This window comes from Eretmochelys imbricata, chromosome 6 (genome assembly GCF_965152235.1).
Source record: "Eretmochelys imbricata isolate rEreImb1 chromosome 6, rEreImb1.hap1, whole genome shotgun sequence".
NCBI lineage: Eukaryota > Metazoa > Chordata > Testudines > Cheloniidae > Eretmochelys > Eretmochelys imbricata.
Window position 1 is genome coordinate 46,448,777 of NC_135577.1, and position 24,732 is coordinate 46,473,508.

At 39.3% G+C, this 24,732-nt stretch overlaps 1 protein-coding gene across 1 annotated transcript in view; it reads right to left on the reverse strand.

Moving 5' to 3' along the window:
- Positions 1-24,732, reverse strand: part of GAS2 (growth arrest specific 2) — a 118,055-nt gene that overhangs the window by 82,897 nt on the left and 10,426 nt on the right. Inside the window, exon 2 of the mRNA XM_077820136.1 lies at positions 15,498-15,622. Coding sequence (XP_077676262.1) covers positions 15,498-15,622 — 125 coding nt within the window. The remainder of the gene's footprint in view (positions 1-15,497; positions 15,623-24,732) is intronic.

Genomic DNA, 24,732 nt, shown 5'->3' on the forward strand with positions numbered 1-24,732 from the left:
GTCATTGAAAATCTACAACTTAAAGACTAACCTATGAATCGTCAACATTCATGTTATTTCTGCCTTAATATATGCATGTGAAAACTGGAAAACTACCAAAAAGTACAGACAGGTGTCTAAATGCCTTTGGAAGCAACTGCCTCAGGAAAATACTGGGTATTAAATTGAATGAATTTATAATGAATGCCGAGAGTCATCCAATAATTCAACAACCCTGTTTTTCTAAAGTTATCTGGAAAAGAAGATGGAAATATCTGGGCCATGTGTGATGAATAAAGTCAGAGTGTCTGCCAAGGCAAGCGTGCCATTGGGCAGCTGCTGAAACAGGCAGAAGTGGCCAAACGAAAGAATCCTTCTGTTGAACAGGACTTAGAGAGGGGAAACTTATGGGACTGACTTTCAAGAGGACATGCAATGTACGGCCCAGGAAAACCAGAGATGGCGGTGCCTTGTTCATGCCCTTAGCTATGTTGGATGGTGCAAGGAGGATTCAGATTATTTTCACTGTGGTCATGCTGACAGGCCCAAAGCAATATCGAGGTCCATTTGTGCTTAGTACAGTACAAACATGGTAAGAGACAGTCCCTATCCCAGTAGGATTACTATCTACATAAAAGAGAGACAAAAGTATTTGCATCAAAATTGGATAAGTGAGAACTGAGGCATAGAGAGATTAAGTGACTTGTTCAAGATCATACAGGGAGCCTGTGGTAGAGCCAGGGCCCGAATCTAGATCTCCTTAGTCCAACTCTCGTACCTTAACCCCAAGACCAATCTTTCTGTGGACAAAAGTGTCCTAGTTTCTGTGGCACTCCAGTAGACAAACTGAAAGTTGTGTACCAGATCCATGCATTTATTTTGATATTAAATATAATTTATTTTATACTCCCCTTACATTTCAGTTTCAATGTCTATGGATTTTTGTAAGGACAATGCATAACTGCATCATAGAAGCTTTTATAGAAGGAAGCTAGGGGATTTATCATTTGGGTAAGGCATAGCTGAGACTTTTGGAATGTGGTAAGGTGGTAGACAGTTTGGGATTCTGGAGTAAGCTACATTAGCAGGATGTTTCTGCTAAAATGATAATCAATGAAACATAATGTCAATATTTACATTGCAATCTTTAGGTTTCATAATTAATAAATCATAGAAGAGAATGCGGAAGTTCTCATAATTATTGTTTCAAGCTGTCTGTAAAATCAGGAAGACAACACTGGTGTATCCTTGATTCATACTTTCAAGGATTTTTTTTCACAATCATAAAGCTAGAAAATTGTTGCGTCATTCCCCTCCTCCCTGCAACAGTTTAGATTCTGGACCAAAACCACTACAACCTGCCACTCCATGCTCACTCTGTTTTTGCCTCATCCTGAGAGAGAGCAGTGCACACTCTTCTAGCTAAACATCTGTAAGAGTTAAATGAAAATTGTGCAATAGTGCAGCCTTCTTTACCCCTTTTATTACAAACAGAAAATGTACGTGGCACATGGACACGGCGCAGTCATGTTAGAGACCTGAATCTGATTCCCAGCACTTTCAGAGGTAACTTTATGCACCTTCCCTGTTACTTTCTTCTCCTCAAACTCCTTGTACATGTTTGAGGTCTTGTTAAAAATGATGTTCATGAAATGCACAGAATTATTAACACCAGTTAGTTCAAGGTCTTCTGGCTCCCATTACTATCCCTGCATGAATATTTGATGGGGGAAAGTTGGAGGATCAGTTTTGTCTATGTTCCACTAAGAGGCTAAGCTTTGCAATATCAGCTTCAGAATGATGCATGGGGCTGGGCAGGACCTGTGAACATAAGCAATGAACTCAGGACATTCAGTTAAGAAAGAAACAATTGTTGAACTAGTTTTACTGGTATGCACAAGTGCTAATTTATAATACGTGGAAAATCATCTAAATCGAAGAGGATTTTCACAGGGATAGCAAAAAACACTTCGATGACCCCATGATCAGCCCTGTCAAATCTCAAGTTCCTTCTTTAAAGGATGGAGGCACTAGGTTCTCTTAAAACTGAAAATTAGTCAGAAAAATTTTGAACATTAACAAAACTTCCTATTCATCACTAGCCTCATTCTCAAAAAATGATAGAGCTATTTTTCCTCAATCTTTCAAAAAATGTTCAAGCTACCAAGCATGGAAAATTTCTGTAGGGGACAGGGCCATAGGGAGTCTTGTCTAGCAGTCACAGATTGGCTGAGGTCTGCCCACCAGGGATTGGAGTCACCAGGCCAGAGTTGGAGGAATCGCAAGGCCAGGTCCCATTAACAAGAATCTGGGTCAGAGTCAGGCCAGGGTCAGGTAGTACCAGGTTAGAATCAAGAGGCAGGAATCAGGGTCAGAGTCAGGCTGGAGTTAGAGACAAGAACAGAGGCAATACTGGGTTAGAATCAAGAGGCAAGAATTGGAGTCGAAGTTGGGCTGGAGTCAAAGGCAAAGTTTGGCATTGCAGCAGACCAAGGTCTGTGTAGTTGCCCAGATAACTTCCTGGGCCAACCCCTGGGGTTAAGTACAGACACTTGACCAATCAGAGGGTGGCAGGGTACTGTCACTCTGGGTCTCATGGGTGGTACTTCCTGTAGCAACTACTCTCCACAGAGCTCCCTGGCCCTACGGTTCCTTACACTTTCAGCCTGAATAATCAAAGGTATCAGCAACTAAAAAGAGGCCTATAAAGGGAAATGTTAGCAACCTTATCATAGCTGTTGCTACCACTTCCCGAATGACATGGTGCTGCTCCCAAAGTACTAACATTTTGCACAGATTTATGGAACTGAAGGCAGATGACCTGCCATTGGCTGGTTGAGTAACAAATTCCTAGATGTAGTTATCATGACATGGTGTTTATCATCATTTTAAAATAAAGTCTCTTCTCCTTCTTCTCATTCCTTCTCTTCCCAGTTTTCTCTCAATGATCAATCTCATTCCCTGTGATTCTTTTAAATGTAGTGGTGCCGGTGAGGGAGGAGGTTCTTTCCCTTCCTGCAAGATTAGTTCCAAATGGGGCTTTACCTAACATGAGCCAAATGTCAAGAATAGAGACCAAGATAGTGATCTAGGAAGGAAGTTCTCTCTTCCTTTAGACTATTTTTTGCAGTTGCTTTATCTGATTTATTTTCAGATTTCCAGATGTTTAACAAAGATACAGCTTTTATTTGACACCAAAAATGCTCATATAGGATTTCATGCAGTACTGAAGTTTAGTTTGATTCTCCGAAGCCCTTGTACATTTATTTTAAACAAAAGTTGCATCTTTGTCTTTTTGATAAAGCCTTTGATTTTCTGTAACTTTTCCGATTAGAAATCACAAGAAAGCTGCTGGAGGTTTGGGAATTCTAAAAAAAGCTTCCATGAGTTGAAAAAAATATTGGAATGTTAACCTATAAATCCAAATTTCCAATCCAGCCTTAAATCAGTCTGAAATTATGAAAAAAAGCTTTCTTGTGTCCATCCATTTGATCAAAGAGCTGTGAATTAACATGTGCAAAGAAAAATACATGCAAATGTAAAAATGGGAATTAGATGTACAATTATCCAACAGATACACAATTTGGAAGCCATTCTTGAAAATTTTGTTCATAATGCATGATTTCTTCTGCCTTATGTTCTCCACTTGCACCTTTGTCTTCCACACACCTCTCTATTTATGAATCTCTGCCTAGTGTTGTATGATTCACAGTGTTTGGGTATAAGAACCAAATCTTGTACTTCTTACTAAGTTATTGCTCAGCCCAAACTGGAGTCCATGGGAGTTTAAACTAAATAAGGACTGCAAGGTTTAGCTCAAAGCAATTGTTTGCTCTTGATGATAAATTTAACATGAATGTAAAAAACAAAATCATATGATGCACTTAAGTCCAGATTCTGCAATTATATCCAATAGTGTGTGTGAGAAGCCCCATATCAAGTGTTCTATTATAGGATATACAAGTTATTTTAAAGTACTTAAGAAAAGATGTTATAGTAACCTGTTACCAAGCATTTAGTAGAAATGGGGACACAAAAAATTTCTAGCAATAAGTTAAATATGAATCTGTCTATCTATCTTAGCTAATACTAACTCATCTATCCCCATAATATTGATACAGCTTTAATGATAAATCATTTAGAAATCTAACAGGTAATACTAAAACTGGTAAGAACATGCCATGCATAAATGCAAGAGACATAATTGTCAGCTAATGAAAGCACATGACTGGAAATCCAAAGATCTGGGTTCTGCTGCTCACTCTGACACAGTCTTGCAGGCTGACTTCAAACCAGTCACTTGGGGTGATATTTTCAAAAGCATATTCAGGAGTTAACCAGTAAGCTCCCATTGACTTTTCCAATGCAGGCTAAAAATCAACTCCCACCGATTTTAGGAGCTTGATAAGCTTTGGGTACCTAACTTCTTAAGCTGCTTTTGAAAATCCTACATTTAATATCCGTGCCTCAGTGTCCCCATCTGTAAAATGGGAATGATCGTATCAACTCACACAAGTGTTGTGAGGATTAAATCGACGGGCCCAGATTCTGAGCTACCCTGCAAGGCCATGCAGAGGCAGAGGGGTGAACAAGAAACTCCTTATTCCCTTCCATGGCTGCATTGAGCCCATGACTGCAGCACGGCTGGTGCACTATGACATTCTGCTCCATTCCCAATTGAGACAGCAAACTAGGCTTTCTCCCTGTGCAAGAAGCAGCAGGATGCTTTTCAGAGGCCCAATGTTTCCGTACTCCCACTAGGATTGTGTGGCTCTACATGGCCCCTGACTCAGTGCTGTTGTTTTAAAGCCATGACTTAGCCTTCTGTGTTTATAAAGTGCTTTGGGATCCTTGACTGGAAGGTGCTATATGGTTGCAAACCATCACACTTCCAGAATAGTGTGGTAGTATGCATAACTCTACATCACCATACGGTCCTCAGCAGACAGACAATGCTTCCATTGGGCTCAGTGGGAGAGTTGCTTGTCTGAGGCCTGCAGAATCAGGCCCTTAGTGCATCTGCTATAAACTTGGTAGCAGTCCAGTTAGAGTGTCTGTAAGTGAGTTTAACACATTATTGACAATGCTGAAAAAGGTGTAAGGAATTATCTGACAAACGGCTTTACAGCCTTGTGAAAATAATTCCATCCAGATGGATTAACTCTTGTAAATGGTTTTGCAAGGTTATCTTTTTTTCCCTACACCATGTCAGCATATCTTCATTCAAAACAATTCAGAGAAAGCTGCATATGTAATTATTACCTCTCCTAGTCATTATGCATTCTAACATTTTGTGTGTTTTTCATGACAGCCGCTACACATTGAGCAGAGGTTTTCATTGAGTTGCCCTCACTGTGTCAGTTTTCCCCTGAGTACTTACATTAATTTAGAACCCAGTAAAGTCAATGTGTAGTTCCAATTATTCCTTCCAGTGGTCACTAGATTGTCTTCCTGATTTCATTTCTTACATGTGGCTAACCATATTTTATGCTCCTTTCTGCTGGCTTCACTAGGGCTGGATTCCCATTTTCTGAAGGATACCTGTTTGGCTCACATAACCTATTGAATATTGTCACTTAGCCATACTGGTTTATTTTTTGCAAATCTGCTTTTTTCTTTAGGCATATGCAAGCCTTCTGTGGCTGTCAAATAGTATGCTTAAGCAACCTCAATATAGAGTCTAAGGATTTTAATCACCACATTTGGGCATTTTTGATTAGCGTCTGCATATTAAAATTTGCCACCCTTCTGGGGTTTTATATGATTCCTCCCTTGATAATGTTGAATTTAATTATTTTGTTACCATCACTACCTAGTGGCTCAATTTTAGTTACTTCTTGAACCAACCCCTGTGTGTTACTTAGGACAATTGAGAATAGCCTCTCCTTTTGTATGCTCTAGGACTAGGTGTTTTAATAAATAATTCTTTAATAAATTGAGAAACTACTTCCCTAAGTCTTGTCCCAATGTAACATTTGATTGGTTTGTATATTGATTTCACCCATTATGGCTACATTATTAGATTTAGTTGCTTCTGACCTCCCTCAGTATTGGGCATTCAATATCCTTTTCCTATTCAGGCAGCCAGAATTATAAACTTGCTCATATCTGCCTTGGGATTTTGTCATCATACACATTCTGATGTATGGTCCTCTCCACTCTGAAATATTATCTCATTAGATTCTGTGGAAACCTTTATGGATAATGCTACTCCCCCATGTCTATGTCTTAATATGCCCTTCATGTATCAATTCTAGACACGGATTGCAGTACCCCACCGATTTTTGCCATTCCACCCCTGAGATGCCTGATTCTGATATGGAAATATTTAATGCTTCTCCAATGCCCCACATAACCCTGGTGCCCACCAACACTGTCCTAATCCCTTAGCAATGTGCAGCTTTGGCTTCTGAAGGTAAAGTACAAATTTTCTTAATATAAATAATTACTGGCCAAACCTCAAAGTCATGACTCAGTCCTGACTCCCATTGATTTCAGTGAAACATAAGAAGATGTACCAAATCCTGAGCAGCTAGTCAGCATCCCAGATTCCCTAACATTCTGATGCAGTAGTACTATATTTTGCTAAGCAATGTCATCTCAAGAAGTTCTGAACGTTTGGTTGTATTTGGCTAATTAGGATATAAATGGTCTTCCTGGTAGAATAGTTGATTTAGTTCCACCTAGTATTTTCAATATCACAAATCCAAGAGCCCAACCTTTTCATTATGAATATATGTGTGCACCAGTGACCAAATTAACCCCTGTATTCACACCCTACACATTATTGTAATAATCTTTGTACAAAATAAGCCTTGTGATGTATCGTTTGAAAACGAATCATTCATTGGTCAATAATGTCATGGTGAAGTGTATATAGCAACATTATATGTAAAATTATGAAATCCCCCCCCCAATAATGTTATAATGTTAAAGGCACATGTTCAAACTCACCTAGCCCTCATTAGGTAGAAGTGGTCAACCAGGCCTGTCTTTAATAAGAGATGTGTGTTTACCTCCATTTGAATATAAGCTGTAAACAGAGTCTTCAAATAGTGAGAGGGGGAAGAAAGAAGACAAAGAAAATTTGCATTTCAGCATATACAGGTGAAAAGAAACAGCATGAAGCCTCCCTCCTCCACCAGACTCCATGTGTCCTTATTCTCAGCCAAAAAGAACTTTAACTAGGGATTACTCTCATGAAAATGCTTTTCAAAGGGTGACTGAAATATAAAAATGAGGGTCAAAAGCACCCCAAGCTCTCTTTTCCTATCCAGCTGTCTTTTTTCACCTAAGAAGGCAAGACAGCCAGCTACTGGGACCAGATCCTGGCCTGAGAGTTTGGTCAGCAAAATTACTGGAAATGTGATAAGAAACTTCACCTTGAGCCAAGTCTAGTTTGTGAAGTTTAGAAAGCATTTTATCTTCATTTTTCTTGTAACTGTTTCTGACTTTAATGCAACATTTCTTGTGTTCACTTAAAATCTCTTCCTTTGTTCTTTGTGAACAAACTTGTTTTATTCTCTAATCAGAACTAATCCAGTGCTGTGAACTGCGTGAGTAACTCCATTTAACGTGCCAAACTGTTGAATCTTGATCCCTTTAGAGGGGTGACAGACCTAGTATATCTGGACTGTCCAGGAGAGGGCTGGACACTTCAGAACATATGTTTTTTGGGAAAAATCTGAGACTGGCAGTGTGTTGGGGTTACCCTACATGTAGTAACTAAGGCTGTTGGAAGCCAGAGTGTGGCTGATGTTTGTTAACAAGCTGCTGGGGTCAGAGCTGCTGGACTAGAGCTGTGGCTATACAAAGACACTCTGAGTGTGGCCTGCATGCTGTTTGGCTTTGTGTGAGGAACCCAGGTTAGGAACCACAGCAGCAAAGCATTGGGAGACACCTCAGCTTGCAGAGCAGGTGGTGACACAGCCCCTCACTGGTCTGGACTGCACCCCAGAATGCCATAGCATCCCCCCATCTATAGTCATTGACAGACCTTCGAAAGCTCATGGTGTGCTAGCCACCCTTCATTCCAGCTAAACAGAAGAAGTTATAGAGCAAGATAGCTAGAGACACCTCAAGCGGTGGCTTGCATTATGAGGCCACATGAAAGGCCAAATCAGCAGCTAAGCCATGTGGACTGAGAAATTTCCCTGCAGACTGATTGCAAAGGAAGGAGCTGTGGCATTGATTGGTTATAGCTGTGTGTACAAGATGGGTGTGGTAATATCTTTTACTGGACCAACTTAAGCTGGAGAGAGAGACAAGCTTCTGAGGTTACACAGAGCTCTTCCTCAGGTCACAGCTCTCTGAAGCTTGAAAGCTTGTCTCTCTCACCACCAGAATTTGGTCCAATAGAAAATATTCCCTCACCCGCCTTCTCTCACTAATATCCTCCGACCAACATGGCTACAAGAACACTACATGCATGCAACAGGAAGAAAGTAGCCAGAAGGCAAAATAAAATCAGCAGACAGTGAGAGAAGTGTTGTGAGCATGGCCCTAGGAGGGAACAGAGGAAGAACTCCTTGGGGCACAGGACCATCTGGAAAGGGAGGCTTGGACGGAAAGTACCTCCTGTGTATGTCTTTACTTTGTTCAGGGAAACAGGCATTGTGTACATTTTTTAAAATAAACAGGCTTGCCAAAAAAAGACCTGATTCATCTCATGTAATCAATTTCTCCTCCCAAAGGAAACAACCTAACTCGGGCCCAGGACCCATACAATTACATATAGTACCTACAATTTGAGAATCTCAAAGCACTTTACAAACATTAATGAATTAAGCCTTAAAACAATCATCCAGGATACATTTTATTCCTAATTCACACGTGGGAAGAGGAAGCATAGACATGTTAAGTGTTTTGCCCAAGATCAAATAGCAAGTCGACAGCAGAGCTCGAAACTAACTTGGGTCTCCAGCCTTCCAGTCGTGTGCTTTAGTCATAAGAACATCCTTCCCCATTTGCACACAGACACACAGTGCCCTTTAATACATATTTTTTTAAAAGGAGAACAGAGATTTTGAATTTTATAAGTTTTCACCACTATATGAGCTCTACAAGTGACAACTGCTTAGCTTCTCTGAGCTGTCAAAGAGGCACTCTTTAACATGAGATATATTCTCATGGGAGAATTTATTTAGGGCAAAATACTCTTCTCCAATTCTCAATGTACACCTCCCATCTTCACTGTAAAGCTCAACATGGATACTCTGCAATCCCTGGGCCAGGTCCTCAGCTGTTGCAAATCAGCATAGCTCCACTGAAATCAATGTGGCTACATCAATTTACACCTGCTGAGGATCTGATTCATTGTATATATTTTCCATTGCCACAAATGGAAGCTTTGGACTTGGAACAAGAGCAAAAAGTACTATAGACATCTGCAATGTGATTAAGGGATGGACAGTGTGGACCAAAGGAGAGACACATCCTGAAAATACAGACTCTGAACAATGATTGCAAACGTAATCACTATCTTTGGGTCAAATTCTGAACACAATCTCAATGGGAGCTGCATATGTCTGCATCCAAATGCTAAATTTGTTCCTCTATTAATACAGTAGCTGAATTTCATTGCATATGTAGTCTAATCCTATAGAGTCATTTTAACTTAGCTCCCATTAGACAAAGAAGACACATTGGAAAGCTGTCTCCAGTTCCCTCACCACATGTAAAAATCCTAAAGTCCATCTAAATCCACTATGAAGCTCAGGCCTACCTCCATTACTGGCCCAAATCAAAGCCCAAGATGCAGACTCTCCCAATTGGGGCCAAGGGGGGAGGGGGCGGGAGGGAAGAGATTTGGATTCAGACCCATGATTCAGGCTTATATATAAAAAAAAAAATATTTGAAGACAAGCTGAGCTAAGACACCCCTTCTGAGAGGTCATAAAAAAACCAAGAATGAGTCTGTATGAACCTCTGGAGACTGAAAAATATGTCTACTGAATGTTTTATTTGCTTTTATTTGCCACACAACCATTATGACCTTAATGGAATTCAATGATAATTCAGCATAAATATACATCCAGCTTTAAGTACTGTGGGCAGAATATTATGTTTTGTATATTAAAATACTGATAACTATTAACACATTTTATTTGAGCTTACTTTAAAATCTTACAAGTTACTTAAATCATTCCTAGCAAATGTGCGCTCAGTGCATACCACACATGCCTTGATGCTTTAAATTTGTTTGTACAGCTGTGAAATTCTCAAATTAACTATCTGTCAGGAAAAGTAAAATATTGCCTGGAGATTTAGGAGATGAAATCTAAGCCAGTGGGAGAAAATTACAAAATGGCATCCTGCAACATGAATCACTTTTATGGAATTGCATTTGTTGTAATAAGAAGTTTCTGGGCAGCAAGTCATTAACTGCAACATGGGTAGTTTCAGACATTTACTACTGTACAAGTCTCTGGCATTTATTAATTTCACTATCTCTGTATCTGCCAGTTTACTAAACCTGCAGGATTATGACTCATTTGATATTGCAAACAGCACACATTATGCTTCTGAAAGAAAAATGCAGCCTCTCTTGCAGAATGCATTCTACACTGACTGCGCTCCAGGGTCTCCAGCAGTCCATGTGCAGACAAAGTTCCCATTAATGGCAGCAGGAGTTTTAACTGATTCAGCAGTGTAGGATTAGACCTCTAATCAATATGTACCATGAACAGAATTTTCAAAAGTCCCTACAGGCCAAATTTTCAAAGATATTTAGGTGCATAAAGACATACAAAGGCATTAAGTAGGATTTTAAGGAGCACATAGGTACCTAATTAAAAATGGGTGCTTTCAAAAATCCCAGTTATTGCCTTTCTGAATCTTTATGTGACTAAATACCTTGGAAAATCTGGCCCTGAATAATTGATCAGCCTAAATCTATGAGGCTAAGGAATTAGCCCCCTAAATAATATATACATTTTTGAAAATTCGACCTCGTATGCATAAGGGGCATGAAACTGTATTTGACCTCAGAGAATTTATTTCAAATTTGTCCCTCATGGAAGCAGCATTTTGCTGTGCTTGCCTGCGGAAGTATCAGAGAATTCAGCCCCAGAAACCAGGGATCCCTCAAGACCCATGCAGAGCCTATGCTTTCATGCTGGCTTTGACTCCCCACTTCCCTTTCCAGTTTCTTGTTCAGCCAGGAAATTTCCAGCCCACTGCTTCTTCTGGAAGTATCCTAATATCACAGGGATGCCTCTACATCACAGAGGGGGAAGCAATTTAATTAATGCTATCAGGGTCCTCTAGGTGTGGAGAGAGGATAATGCTGTAGAAACAGCTCTGCCATTGGTTCACTCCCTCCTAATTCTTGCACTCCCCCACTCCAAAGACCAATTCCTGTGTGGGGATCCTAAGCAGTTGAGGAAAAGGGAGGGGAACAATCCCATCAAAGCCGTACTCCCCAAACTGCCCAATCCTCCTGGATTTTTTTACTCTTCTATAACTAAAAGGGCCAGACTGTGATACTACCTTGCAGTAGGAGTAGTTCCATGAGATCAGTGGTACTGCTTATCTAAAGCATTACTCAGGCTCCATGCAATTCCAATGAACAAATGAACAATAACTTCCTTCAGTGATTCAGTGTGTGCATTATCCATTTTAATGCATTCCTAGATGTGTTACTGGACATGACATCTAAGGCAGACAACTACAAGACTTTTAGAAGGGCCCAGGGATTAGCAATGTACACCTGAGGTAACAGGATGTATGTTTTTTCTTAAACTTGTAAAAATGAATTAAACCCAAAGTATTTTATGGAGCCTGAATTGCCAGTTGAGAAGCAGCTCACACAGAAGGGAGAGCTCCACGTTTGGAGGTAGTTTAAATTCCCTCTGGTCTTTAGGATTATGGCAGTACCTTGTGGGATTTTCCCATTATCTGTCTCCCCGGTCTCACCCTACACTGTCTGCCTCCCCCACACTCAACTTTGGCCTGGCTGCTGCCTCCAAGCCAGTTATTCTGGCTGCCATTCCTTTTATATCAGTCAGCTTCTATTTTTTTTTTAAAAAGGATCTAAGTGCTTTCTCTATTTTAATAGAAGCTGGAGTGTCTAATAGAGCCAGCTGCCAAAAATGTCATCTTCGAAGGGGCTGCTGGGTAAAAGCCTGTTATGTTTCTTTATTCCTATGCACTGAGTAACAACCTAATGACTCCAGAATACCACATATATTATTAACATGGTATACAGTAATGATTCCAGAGAGTATTGTAGAATTCTTACTATGCTAAATTTCATACACAATGATTCTCATATAAATTTCCTTGGCACCAAGAGTCAAACTTTCCAGTTATGAAGTCTACTGCCTAGGACTGCTACCTTAGGGAATTACAATATGAAAGGATAAACAGACCCCTAATAGTTTGTAATGACACACAGCCATTACACTGTCATTTCTTTGAATTCTTATTATTCCAAATATGAAATATACATTGAGAAATAGCTTTGGACTGAGATTTTTCTATGTTATTTCAATTGATTATACCAGACTGACAAAGAAAATGACCTATAAATCTGAATAATTACAGTATAACAGATTGCCAAAATTCTAATTGTCCTATTCTTTACCTGCTGCCATACTTACTCCAAAGAGTGAGTTCAGTGAATTTTGGCTCTTTTAGGGCCAGATTCTCACCTGGTGTTAGTGTAAGCCCAGAATGTCACAAGATCTGAGGAGGTGGCCCTTGCTAACATCATCTCTCTCTCCAAGCATATCAGATAACAAAGGTATGTGATAATGTGATGATACAAAAAACCAAAGTGCAGGTATCCAGCAGAATTGCATTGCTTGAGGTGTTGATTTCATAAAATATTTGTTAAATTGTAACTACTGGCTAATCCATCTTGATTCAAAAACCTGTCTCATCCACCTATCAAATTCCTCAATAGTCTATATAGAAAGTAGGAGGGGGGAGGAGAAAGTAAACATAGAATCATAGAAATGTAGGGCAAGAATGGACCTCAAGAGGTCATCTAGTCCATCCCTTCTGAAAGTGTATGCCAACCTGTGCAAATGACTGACTTTCTGGCTCACCAAGAGACAGCAGAACTCTATAAAGGAGAGCTACCAATGGTAGTTCTATATCAACATTTTAGGTGGACCACCATAACTTGCATTAAACTTTCTTCTTTAATACGATAAATAAATAAACTGTGGTAAATAGAGGGGGTCACAGAATAGGAAAAACTTCCACAAAGTGTCTTTTTTGTCAAAAAATTCAAATTTTCAATTTTTTTGATCCCCCTAGCAATTAATAATTGATAAAACTTAAGTAAAACTCATAGCTGCCAAATTTTGCACAGCCCCAGGTATGACATTTTATGCAAACTATATGATAAACTAACTGTGTCTAGATTAGAAGACTTTAAGGCCAGAACAGACCACTCCAATCATCCAATGTGATCTCTTGCACAGCACAGACCATAGAATTATGGTTTCTTCATCAAGCCCATAAGTGGTGGTTGAGCGAGGGCATAACTTTGTATTACAAAGAAATCCAATCCTGATTTAAAGAGTTCAAGTGATGAAAAATCTACCAAATCCTAAAGTATGTAGTTCCAAAGGTTAGTTACATCCACTATAAAAAATGTGCACCTTATTTCGAGTCTGAATTTGTCTAGCTTCAGCTTCCAGCCATTGGATCTTGTTATGCCTTTGCTAGACTAAAGAGTTGTCTACTATCAGAAATCTTTTCCATATATCAGTACTTATAAACTGAACTCTTAACCTTCTCTTCATTAAATTCTTTAGCCTCTCATTGTAAAGCATATTTTCAAGATCTCAGATCATTCCTATAGCACTTTTCTGAACCCTTGCCTATTTGTCAACATCCTTTTCAAAGTGTTGACAACAGAACTGGTGATAATATTCCAGTAATGGTCTTACCAATGCTATATATAGAGGAAATAGCACCTCCCCACTCCTACTTGATATTCCATTGGTTATATACACACAACCCTAGTATTTGCTCTTTTAGCCGCCACATCACATGGAAAACTCATGATTAACTTATCTATCATGACTCCAAGTCCTTTTCTGAGTCATTGCTTTCCAAAATACAGTCCTACATTCTTAGTTCCTAGACAAATGGCTTTGCATTTAGCTGTAATAATGCATGTTTGTTCAAGAGATGAAATCTAGATTGCTCTGTAGTCCGGACCTGTCATCATTTATCACTGCACCAATTTCTTTGACTTGTGTTTGTGAGTTTTGCATATGTACAAACATCTGCATATGACCATAAACTGTAACTTATGGTCAACACATCCTGCCTCAGGCAAGTGAAGGACAGGAACTGCAGAAAATCTGGCAGCTTGTGGCTAGTGTAAGTGGGAGTGACTCTGAGGAGCTGCTAGGATAGATGGCAGGTAAGTGCCAGACGGAGTCTGAGATGGATGGGTGCCGAACAAACTAAGGGTGCTGGAAGGAGTCTGGGATTGCTGAAGAGGAGGAAGCAGGGAAAACTGGGATTCTCAGAGAGGACTGGGTATCCACTTTTGGAGGGGGAGGGGCTAGGAAAGCCTGTTTAGAGGTAATCTGGAGGCTCAGGGGAGTTGGCTGTATTCATAGGGAGAAAGCCAGACACTGGGATAGGTGACTCTCTGGTAGGATGCTGGGGATCCTGGTGCTAGTACTAGGCCCCTCACCTCTGCCCTATGACTGCCTTCTTCTCTTCTTGGCAGCTCATTCCCTACGGTGATTCAGCATGGGGAGACAGACAGGCCACATGGCTGCCTGGCTTCAGGCAGAGCAAGTGCTACAGTGATCACAGATGGCCTGTAACAGCAACTGCAGCCAGTCCTGCAGCCCAGCTCTAATTGAATGTATGGCAGATGTTACCAAAATTATTACAGGGGAAGATGTGTAAGATGGAAAGAGCCAAGCTTGACTCTGAGAGCTCAGGCTTTGTTTTCAGGACTGGCAGTTAGAAAAACCATCTTTTTTTACTTGTACACTGCGTTCAATTTGATAGGGAACTCACTGAAAGACAATGAACATGAAATTCTACTATGCCATTTTTACAATGTTTCTTTGAAGAGCAGAAGCAGACTTTAGGGCTGATCAGAAGTTTACTGAAGCAAATAGAAAGACTTTCATAGTCCCCAATGGTCTTTGAGGCAGTCCATTTAAGAACACATTTCAAAGCAACATTTGATGTTCTTCTGTGGATTCCAGGCTGTTCACTGAAGTGCTGCTGTAACAGAGCCTCCAATGAAATGTGCACTACATTGTCGAGGATACCTGCACGATTTCTAAAATAGCTCATTTTTGTGAAAGAATTGGCATATATGAAAAAGCACTCAGCATTTGGAGGAATGTATACTGATTTTACTAGAGTTTTATTTTCTCATTTTTCTATGTGAAGTAGCGGTCCCAGGTTCTGAGGGGTAGAGCCTCCACAAACAAAAACCTCTGAAACTCTCAAATACAATTAGATCCATGAAGTTACAGATCCCAAATGCTGATAACATATGCGACAACCTGTTATCTAAGACTTACTTTGCCAGGCTTGTTTGCATCAAAACTGTTTTCTTTAAATTTCTCTTGTAGGGTCTCAGCTAGTCGACAGAGCAAGGCACCATTATCCAACTTCTCCATAAAAGTTTCTGCCGTTATTTCCCTACCTGAAAGGCAAGAAGAAAATTAACATGGAAAAAAAGGATGCCTGTGTCTACACAGGAAATGTAAATACTGGATTTGCAAGGAAAATCCATAAACCAAACCCACTGAGGTCAATGGCAGTCTTTCCATTAACTTCAATGGGCTTAGAAACAAGCCTTAACTGAATAACTCGCATTACACTGAGTTTTTATCATTTAGTCTTGCTCCTATTTTCCTGGCACTGAGACACAATTTTTTGGATACATTTTTTTGGTTGGATAATTTGCTGTTTTCTTTGGGATGGTGTTGTTAAACATTCGTCTTGTCAAACAACACATTTTTGTAGAATGAGTCCAACTAATATGCCAGATTCTGTTAATCTTATTTTACCATTTCTGACTATACAGGACCACTTTTTTATTTTAGTGACATTAAAAGGTGCCAGATTGACAGCCCTGCAGCATAATGTCTTAAATTTATCCACAGAACAAGTACACTGCAAGCTTCACCCTCACTCCCAATAGTCCCCAGATTTAGAGATGAGATGTTAATTTCTATTTCATTGTTAATTTAGGGTTTGATCCTGGAAGGTGCTGACAATTTTCTGTCAAAATTGTTTTTTGACGGAAAGTTGAGTTTAACAAAATTATTTTTTTTATTAAAGGAGTGTCTACTTTCCATGGAAAATTACCAATTTATTTGGCCTAAAAACTAAATGCCCATAAACAAAAATATTTTGATTTTGGTAATGCTGTCACATTGCTTCATGAGGATTGAAGTTTAGTTGCCTCATTTCCCCACTGAACTCTACAGGCTGGCTCCCTGGTGGACTATATCTCACATGATACACTGCTTCCACTTTCCAAGATAGGACATCCTGATGCATCATAGCAGATGTAATCCAACCAGGGTGCCAAGCCTATAGATCAGTGGTTCCCAAACTTGTTCTGCCGCTTGTGCAGGGAAGGACCCTGGCGGGCTGGCCCGGTTTGTTTACCTGCCACGTCCTCAGGTTCGGCCAATCGCGGCTCCCAGTGGCCACGGTTCACTGTTCCAGGCCAATGGGAGCTGCTGGAAGAGGTGGCCAGTACGTCCCTCGGCCCGTGCCGCTTCCAGTAGCTCCCATTGGCCTGGAGCAGTGAACCGCAGCCACTGGGAGCCACGATCGGCCGAACCTGCGGATGCAGCAGGTAAACAAACTGGCCCGGCCTGCCAGGGGCTTTCCCTGCACAAGCGGCGGAACAAGTTTAGAAACCACTGCTATAGATAGGCTTGGAAGGATTAGACTTTTATCAGTGTCAGAAAACGTGGATTTCACTATACACGCACAAACGATAAAAATATTTCCACTGATAGTAACTGAAATTTACAGATAAGCAAAGTAAGAAAATGCTGCTTGAAAACTTAAGAATTTGATTTAAGGATACTTAATTTGTATATTTTGATATGTGTAGTTGACAATTTTGTTTTAACTGTTATAAAAATTTTGAATGTCAATGCCTTCTTTCATTAAATAATTATTTTCTGATACCCTCCATAATTTCCTGCAAGTGTGAAAATTAGAAATAGATAAAAATAATAAAATGATTTAAAATGATCAATATTACCAATCAAAATTATACAAAAAATAAAAATTGAATTCTGTCAAGCCTTCCTATAGAGAAGAAATGAGGCAACTGAACTTCAATACCAGGCAAATTAATTGGAGCTTTAGTTAAAAAAAAAAAAGAAAAAAAAGAAAAAAACCAGAAATATCAGACACAGGTGAGCACAATATGTTGGGGAAGATCAACATGTCTTTTGTACAGGGAAATCATGCCTCGCCAATATATTAGAATTCCTTGAGGGGTTCAACAAATATGTGGACAAGTATGATCCAATGGATATAGTGTACATGGACTTTCAAAAAGCTTTTTGACAAGATCCCTCACCAATGACTTTTAAGCAAAGTAGGCAGTCCTAGAATAAGAGTGAAGGATCTCTCTTCGATCAGTAACTGATTAAAAGTTAGAAAACAAAGGGAAGGGATAAATGGTCAGTTTTCACAGTGGAGAGAAGTAAATAGCGGGGTCCCCCAAGGAAATGTACTGGGACGTGGGCTGTTCAACATATTCATAAATTATCTGGAAAAAGAGGTAGACAGTGAGGTGGCATAGTTTGCAGACAGTACTAAATTACTTGAGACAGTTAACTCTTCACAGTCAGACGTGGATTTACGAAGGGATCTCACAAACCTGAGTGACTGGGCAAGAAAATGGCAGATGAAATTCAATGTTGATAAATGCAAAGTAATGCACATTGGAAAACATAATCCCAACTGTACATACAAAATGATGGGGTCTAAATTAGCTGTTACCACTCAAGAAAGAGATCTTGGAGTCATTGTGGATAGTTCTCTGAAAACAGCTGCTCAATATTCAATGACAATTGAAAAAGCTAGAAGAATGTTAGAAATCATAATAAGACAAGAACTATCATTCCACTATATAATTCCATGGTATGCCCACACCTTGAGTACTGAGTGTAGTTCTAGTCTCCCCAACGCAAAAAAGATATATTAGAATTAGAAAAAATACAGAGAAGGGCAACAAAAATGATTAAGGGTCTGGAACAACTTTCATCTGAGAAGAGGTTAAAAAGACTGGGACTCTTCAGCTGAGAAAAGAGATGAGTAAGGGGAGATATGATAACAATCTCTAAAATATGATGATGTGCAGAAAATGAATAAGGAAGGGTTATTTACCTCTTCACATAACACAAGAACCAGGGGTCACCCAATAAAATTAATAGGCAGCAGGTTTAAAATATAAGGAAGTACTTCACACAATGAATAGTCAACCTTTGGAACTTGTTGCCAGGGATGGTGTGAAGGCCAAAAGTATAACTGGATTCAAAAAAGAATTAGATGAATTCATGGAGGATAGGTCCACCAATGGCTATTAGTCCCATGCACTAGTTGTCCCTAAATCTCTGACTGCACACAATAATACAATGCAGTACATGCAATAATAATCATTTTTAAAAACTGTCTCACGCTTCCATTAAAAAAAGGACAGAGGGGAGAAAAGAGAGAGCTTGGGTTGTTTTGTTTTGAACCACATTCTCTTTTTTTAAAATGAATTCCTTTTTTCTACCCCTTTAAAACAAAATACATTTTTGAAACATTTCATTTTGAATTTTTTTCTCTGACAATATACAAACCAGAACAATTTTAATCAAATTTTAATTTACAAAAGCACAAAAATCAAAAGGCTACTACAGTAGGATTTATCTGACCATGCCTTTGAAATTGCTGGAAAGCTTTTAGGTACTTTGACAATAATGTAACACCTTGAAGGAAAACAGTCCCCAGTGTTCTTCATTTTGTAGGCTAAAACCAGAGAGGAATAAAATAAGATCTGTAAAGCATGTGATTCTCAGATGCAACAATAGACTCACTTTTCTGGTTCAAGTTAAACTTGCTATTTCTGATACATTTATTCTTTCAAGAACATCTGTTTGACGTAAAATCTTTTTTTCCCCTTCATTTTTTAGCCTTGATTCTCTCCACTGTATATTTCACATTGTAGCCTCTAGTGTATATAATGACTTCTGCAGGTGGCAGAAGAGCAGTAGCAGCACTGCATCACAATGGAAGCCTTTGCATAACTGACATTATTTTAGTGGTGCATGCAGCTCTTCTGGAGCCAGGAATTAAATTAATAGCCCCCAGACACAAAAAAGTCAGTGTCCCAGCATCTTAATACCTTCACCACTATGTTGGCCTACATTTTCTATTGTTAATAATGAAAAATATTTTCCATTTTGACCCTTTGGTCGAAGGTGCCGAAACTATCAGAAAGCTAATTTAAAGAATGGACATATTAGAAGCTGTTTTATTTTAAAAGGCAGTATTATAGAACTCTCTTGTAAGATACGTACATTAATATCTTTAACTATAACTGAAGTTTTATTGTTTTAAATGCAGACTCTTTAGGATTTTCTATATAGGTAAAATAAACCTCATTTTAAATGCCTATGATATCCTATAATTTATGGACTTGGTTATTCTCTTGGCTACTTTTATAAATCTGATTAAAGCAATAAACTTAAAATATATATTCCTTTTTAAACAGATGCAGAAAAATGCTTTCTATCTTCTCTTGCCTTTTAACGATACAATTACATTAGCAGTTTGATTATTGCATTTTTATATATTAAACTGGAATATTTTAGTTCTGCTGCCTTTTATGAATGCTGAAAGAATGAGTTTTGCATTGAACATCTGTATTTAATGAAAAATATATTAGGTGTTAGCTTTCAATTCACTGTATTTTATGGCCCCAAAAGGTGGCATTTCTTTGCGAAAAGAGACACATTACATATTTAACAGTTGAAATGTATTGACTCAAATGAGAGTTATGTTCATAGCTGGGGAACAAAAAATGGCTTCATATATTTGGATGGAATAAACATTAAACTCCATTAAAAAACAATCTTTAAAAGAGCTATAATTACAAGAAAACAGTTGCAATGTGTATATAGGATGGGAACAGCATAATCTATAATAAAAACTAATGCTAGAAGCATGCAAACAGGAAAATAAAGTCTTCTTCAATATAGCAATCAGTCATCCCACTGATTTTAATAGGACTATTTTGCATGAATTAGGATAGCTGCTTACATAAATAAGAGTTATTTAGATCAGGCCCCAAATCCTGCTGATGCTGGATCGGGTTTTGCAATTCAGTTTTGAGAATCGTTAGCAGTCAAAGCATGGGAGCCAAGGTGCTCTGGCAGCTATAGTAGGTTTTAAAATGTCACTCTAGCCTATGTACTTACAATAAGATTATCAATCATTACCATTTAAAAACACAAATAAATATAATGTCATAAACTAAAGGTTTGTAAATTGAGACATTTTGGACCAGATCATCAGGTCTGGCTGAGCTGTGCTTTGCACCAGAGCTAATTCTGGGGCCAGCTGAAGACCATTTCTGCTCCCAGCATAACCTGGAACAAAGTAAGGGCTCCTCTAAGGCACACCAGGAGGAACTTCTCTAGTAATTAGAAACCACTGAAGTCCAAGCACTTTGGCCTGCACCTTTTCACACCTATCTACCCCAACATGCCCTCTACATCAGGGAGCTGAGAACAGGTGGTGTATATACATACGTGAAATCTCCAAATGCCTCAATAGGACCAGAGCAGCAGAAAGCAGCCAGTACTGCTGCCAAAGCCTGAGACCTCTGTCTTCATCATCACCTAGAATCTAATATATAATGCTGAAGCTGTAAAGTTTTTTTTAATTGTCCACTCATTCACACCTGGGTAAATCAGGAGTAACTCCATCCAAGTGAGCTGATGCAAAATTAGTGTAGGAGAGGTGGATCAATCTCCATGTAGAATATACATCACATCAATGTGCTTAGCTGGGTAATAATCAGATTAACACCACCTGAGTGCAATACTAATGAAAATAAAATTCAGTGAGGTATCTTCAAAACTACCAGAATTTCTTACTGAAACACACTCAGAACCCGTTGTCCATAAACTTGGTTTTCCGAGGATGACCTTCAGAAAGAGCATTTGTAACTGAGGGTATGTCTACATTGCAGTGTAAGCCCAGGGTTTGAACTCAAGCTCAAGCCTAACCCCCCTTCTATATACACACATATCATGCTAAGACCCAGGGTCCCAGGACCCCACAGGGTTGGAGGGTCTGAGCCTGAGTCAAACTGGGACTAGGGTTTAAGCCCTATTGCTTTGCATTGTAAATTCAGCCCCACTGGACCCATGCTCTGGGAAGCCATCAAAAGCATTCCACAATTCCATGGGCTGACTTTCGTTGTCCTCTGGACAGTCAACTTCGATGGACAGTCAAGTTTTGTCAGACTGCACTATGAACAAAGGGCTAACGTGGCCACGTTTTTGGAGAGTGTTAGGAAGTCTGGGATATATGTGGTCAGAGTTAGGCCCATATAATGCAGTGTAGATGCTGGAGCCCCAGGTTGGGACCCAGGGTTCAACAATTCCTAACCTAGGGTTACAAATCAGTGTAGATGCTCAAGCCCTAGGTTAACAAACCCAAGGTCTAATAACTCAAGTTCTACTAACCCTGGGATTACATTGTAGTATAGATGTACCCTAAAACTAGATTGACTATTTATGGATGAATTAATAAAGAGGGCAACATTTTGCTAAATAGAAAAGGCCTGGTTGTTCCTTCTACACTGGATGGGGCAGGGAACACTCACTAACATGTCATCTGTGAGTTGAAAAATGTTAGCAAAAGGCAAGAGATACATTGTCCCTTTCATGAATAGTGGACAGATAACAGACACAGTAATACATTTTGCTACATATAACCATTTCAAAAAGACACAAAGAACTGATGAAGGGTCAGGAAATTCCAGAAAGTACTAATGCAAAGTGTAAGGGAGGACTTATTTTAATATGCAAAGAGGCTTCTCTATTATAAATTGATTATTACTTTAAAACTCACTAGCAAACACAAGAAACATAAGATGGCAATTACCCATCGTAGGATGTCAACCATATAACACTACAAGTTGAACTTAATGTCAAGAGATCCCAGTTTTCATGTGCAGACTTCTAAGAATTCTCTAAGACCCATTTGTGCAATGACGTCATGGGATTACTAAGAGAACTATTCAGACAGTGAAAAATCTCTTGAAGACATCTATACATGACAATAGTGATCCATAGAGAGACCTGCTGAACCTACAAAATACACCAATGGAAGGATGGGCTTCCCGAGTACTGATGCATATAGGTGCACACAGATGAACAAGGATTTTACTTCCCACAAAACCTCTTGTGCTCAAACTGAAGAAGACACCAGACTTAAAAACAAAACAGGAAGCAAAGCAAAAAAGACAACAATTTTACAACATGCATACAAAACCATTGTTCAGGTTGACAAGAAGGTGATTAACTCACTTTAGAACAGACGATAAAAGCTGGAAGCCAACAAGAGTTTTGACTCCCACAAGAGACAGTGATCTTATATTGCAAAAAGTCAGCAGCAGAGAAATAATCAATGTCTACTTAAAATGAAATACCTAAGACATCCCAAAGGCATGTTGGGTCAGAAGGAAAAGAGGTGAAAACTCAAGGAACATGCAACAGAATGAGACTCTATATGTGTCAGTGCCAGAAGAATTATTAGAGGCACCAAAACCACCAATGGCTTGATTTTCAGATATGCTGAATACCTACATTTCCAACTGACTGGAGCTGCAGGTGCTCAGCACTACTGAAAATCAGGTTCCTCTTAGACACAAACATCACGAAGGATGACAAGTCCAAGTAGCACCTGGCTAAAGTGAAAGTATAAGAAGCCTAAAATGAAAGTCATGTTACCAGCTAGAGCTAAGCAAAACATTTTTCAATCACAATTTGAAATATTAAAATTTTCATCAACTTTACAAATTTTGAAATCTTTAAACCAGCTCTACTAGCAGCTGTGCTTTGAGAAAACCAACAAAAGACACACAAGGTTGTGATCAGATGTAACTGACTCAACAAATAATTGAGGGCAAAAATCTATTTAAAAGTTAAATATCCATAAAAAGGGGATAAAGTGAGGAAGTAAGGGAAAGAAAGGTCATGTTTCTGTATGAGAGCTGTATGCTAATGAGATGATGTAATAATAGTGTGGCATGATTATGCTAATCCCTGTGTTAAGCATGTGAGCATGCCCAGTGTGAAACAGAAGTTTCCAGAAGTTCAAGGAAACTCCCACTAAGCTCAGTACATGTGAAGTACAAAAAATATGCTGAGCTTCCTCCCCTGACAAACCTGGCTCCTGAGTGCTTCATAAGCATTACAACAAACGCTCAAGCTAAAAAACTCAAAACACCTACTCCACAGAGCTAATTGAACTATACTCTTAAATCTAGTGCTTCAGTGACCTCTAAACTGGACAGGGCTCAGAAGGGCTGTCACCTTATACAGTAGACCTCATTGTTATTAAACTCAGAAGTGGGGAAAAGGACCAAAGCCAACTGTTCAAGAGTCCCTGAAAAGCCCTGGGACTTGCCCTAGTCCATTAAATTTGATCTGTGGTTTTATGTGGCTTCAGATTTGGCAGCTTGGTTCAACCAGTCCTGAAAAGAAGTGGGAATTGGCAGGTACTGAAGTTCCTATCAGGAGTAATAAGGCAATGGACATTACACTTTAAAAGAGATTAAGGACTTGTCTTCACTACAGAGGTAAGTTGACCTAAGTTATGCTACTTCAGCTATGTGAATAACATAGCTGAAGTTGAGGTAGCTTAGGCTGACTTAGTGCAGTGTCTTCACAGCACTGGGTCGAAAGGAGACACTCTCCGGTCGACCTCCCTTACTCTTCTGAGAGAGCTGGAGTACTGGGGTCGACCAGAGAGCGCTCTGCCATCAATTTAGCGGATCTTCACTAGACCCACTAGTTCAATCCCTGCTGCATCGATTGCAGCAGGGTCAATCTTCCTGGTAGTGGAGACCAGCCCTAAGTAACTGCTGGAACATAGGCTAGCTTATAGCCAGTTTGGGAGTAAAACAAGTGAAGTATCCCTGTTTGGGACTTTACACACTGACTCTGCAATATGCCATCTTTTCCAGCTATCCAGTGTAGAAGGCAGTGGTTTTACAGAGGCCATGGCCCAGATCTTCAAAAACATTTAGGAGCCATTTATTTCAATGGGAGTTAGGCACCTAAATACTTTTGAGAATCTGGGACCAATCCTTCTTCAGCAAAGAACTTAAGTGCATGCTTAACTTAAAGCACATGGCAGTCCCATTTCAAAAGAACTCAGCTCCCACTGGAACAACCATGCTGGGTTCTGATCTCTTTTGAAAATCTGCCCCATAATTTCACAATGGGAATTATTGGGTGCTGACTATTTCTGAAAATCGGGCTTTTATTTAGATACCTAAACACAAGCCTTTTGAAAACAAGGTCCAAAGCATGATTCTGAGCACTGGAAAAAAAATTGCCCTTATTGTAGTGTACAGAACGATAATTATAAAGAAGGGAAGCAGGGAGTGGAATCTCTATTAAGAGAAAACAATATACAGGAGTAAATTTAAAAGCCACTAAATAAAAAAATAAACAAATAAATAAACACGAAGAGCTGAGAATATACACCCAT